The sequence below is a fragment of the Propithecus coquereli genome, unplaced genomic scaffold (genome assembly GCF_000956105.1).
Source record: "Propithecus coquereli isolate 6110/MARCELLA unplaced genomic scaffold, Pcoq_1.0 Scaffold5, whole genome shotgun sequence".
In the NCBI taxonomy this organism is placed as follows: Eukaryota; Metazoa; Chordata; class Mammalia; order Primates; family Indriidae; genus Propithecus; species Propithecus coquereli.
Genome location: NW_012150840.1, coordinates 17,257,020 through 17,258,570, shown reverse-complemented (window position 1 = coordinate 17,258,570; position 1,551 = coordinate 17,257,020). Strand labels below are relative to the sequence as shown.

The 1,551-nt window shown below is 37.8% G+C and overlaps 1 protein-coding gene across 1 annotated transcript in view; it reads left to right on the top strand.

The window, feature by feature from the left end:
• SPTLC2 (serine palmitoyltransferase, long chain base subunit 2) overlaps positions 1–1,551 on the top strand; it is a 110,821-nt gene that overhangs the window by 70,494 nt on the left and 38,776 nt on the right. Inside the window, exon 8 of the mRNA XM_012656060.1 lies at positions 1,413–1,428. Coding sequence (XP_012511514.1) covers positions 1,413–1,428 — 16 coding nt within the window. The remainder of the gene's footprint in view (positions 1–1,412; positions 1,429–1,551) is intronic.

Sequence of the window (1,551 nt, the reverse complement as noted above, 5' to 3'; positions counted from 1 at the left end):
ATCACCAGTATGAGACATACATTAATTTCACTTGTCTTTTTAATGTTTCTGAAATCAGTTTGGCTCTTTTGTTAATAAAAGCTTTCACATTATCAGTCCTGCACTCTCCATCCTACATTTACATAATACTTTGTTGTAAGATTGATTTGGTTGTATTGAATAAAGCAGTATGTCTGATTTTGATTGATTTAAGACTATTTTTCTTAAATCAGAATTTTACCGTAATATTTTTTTCGATTTGTGATAGATCCTTGTTATCTCTAATGAGAGATTTTTGAAAATAGTGAAGTGCAAACATTTTCAATTTTGTGAATTGATCCATTGAGGAAGAACATATTTTATTAACGTTGCAAACATAGCATGGAACCCTGTGAGTAGCTCCCTGGTAACAATTGCTACAACTTTATCTCCTCTTCTTCTGATACGATATTAGAAATAGAGTGCTTTAATCTAAGATATGTATTATATATAGCCAGCATTTATCTAGTTACTTCATGTAGGAACCTTTACCTTATTGATTCAGTGCACAGATTTAGGTGACTAAGAAATGGCTAACAGCTATCAAAGTTAATGTTGGATAATTTCTTTGTCCTATTCTAGAACATGGATCTATGTGATGTGTTACCTCTGGATAAATGACTTATCTGTACTAAATGATGAAATCTGGGCTCTGCTGGTGGTGAGAAAATGAAATATTAGATATAGATAAAGGCTTTGAGTCAGCACTAGTTTTCCGGTTTTTACCTCTTTAGCCACCCCCAAAGCTGAGTGGCATGACATAACAGCCATCTTATTATGCTCACAGATTCTGCAGGTCAGGAATTCGGTCAGGGCACAGCAGGGATGGCTTATCTTTGCTCCACAGTGTCTGGGGCCAGCTTGGAAGATTCAAGCGCTGGGATGACTCAGATGGTTGGGGGTTGGCATCATCTGGAGGCTTCTTAACTCACATGTCACCTGGGCTGGAGTGACTTGGAGGCAGAGCTCAGCTGAAGCTGTTGACCAGAGCACCTTCATGTGTCCTCTCCTTGTGGTGTGGGCTCCTCATAACATGGTGCCTGGGTACCCAAAAAGGACACTTTAGAGAAGAAGCGTTCCAAATGAATCTGGCTGAAATCCCATGACCTTTTCTGATCTGTTAACAAGGCAAGTGACTAAGGCCAGCCCAGACTGAAGGGGATGAGGAATTAGACTCCATCTCCCCAATGGGAGGTGTGTCAAAGAATTTGTGGCCATTTTTAAAACTGTTCCTACCAACTTTTAAATAATATAACTAGCATAATAATCTTCACTTGGATATATTGTTTCTCTAACAAAACAGAGGTTAATGAAAATTAAACCAAAAGTAGAGATAAATACCGTTTCTCACAAAGTCTGCCATGTGAACTTAAATTTGGCTTGATTTCTTTTAGATTTGAGTGTGTTAAGGTAATGCTTATTTTTATGACATTGTTGAGTGCATCTTTTTATTGTCCTTATAGGAAAAAAGGTATGAACCACGGCAGCAGCCCTTTGTGCCTTAAGATGATCTTTAAAAAGATCTATCTGGCC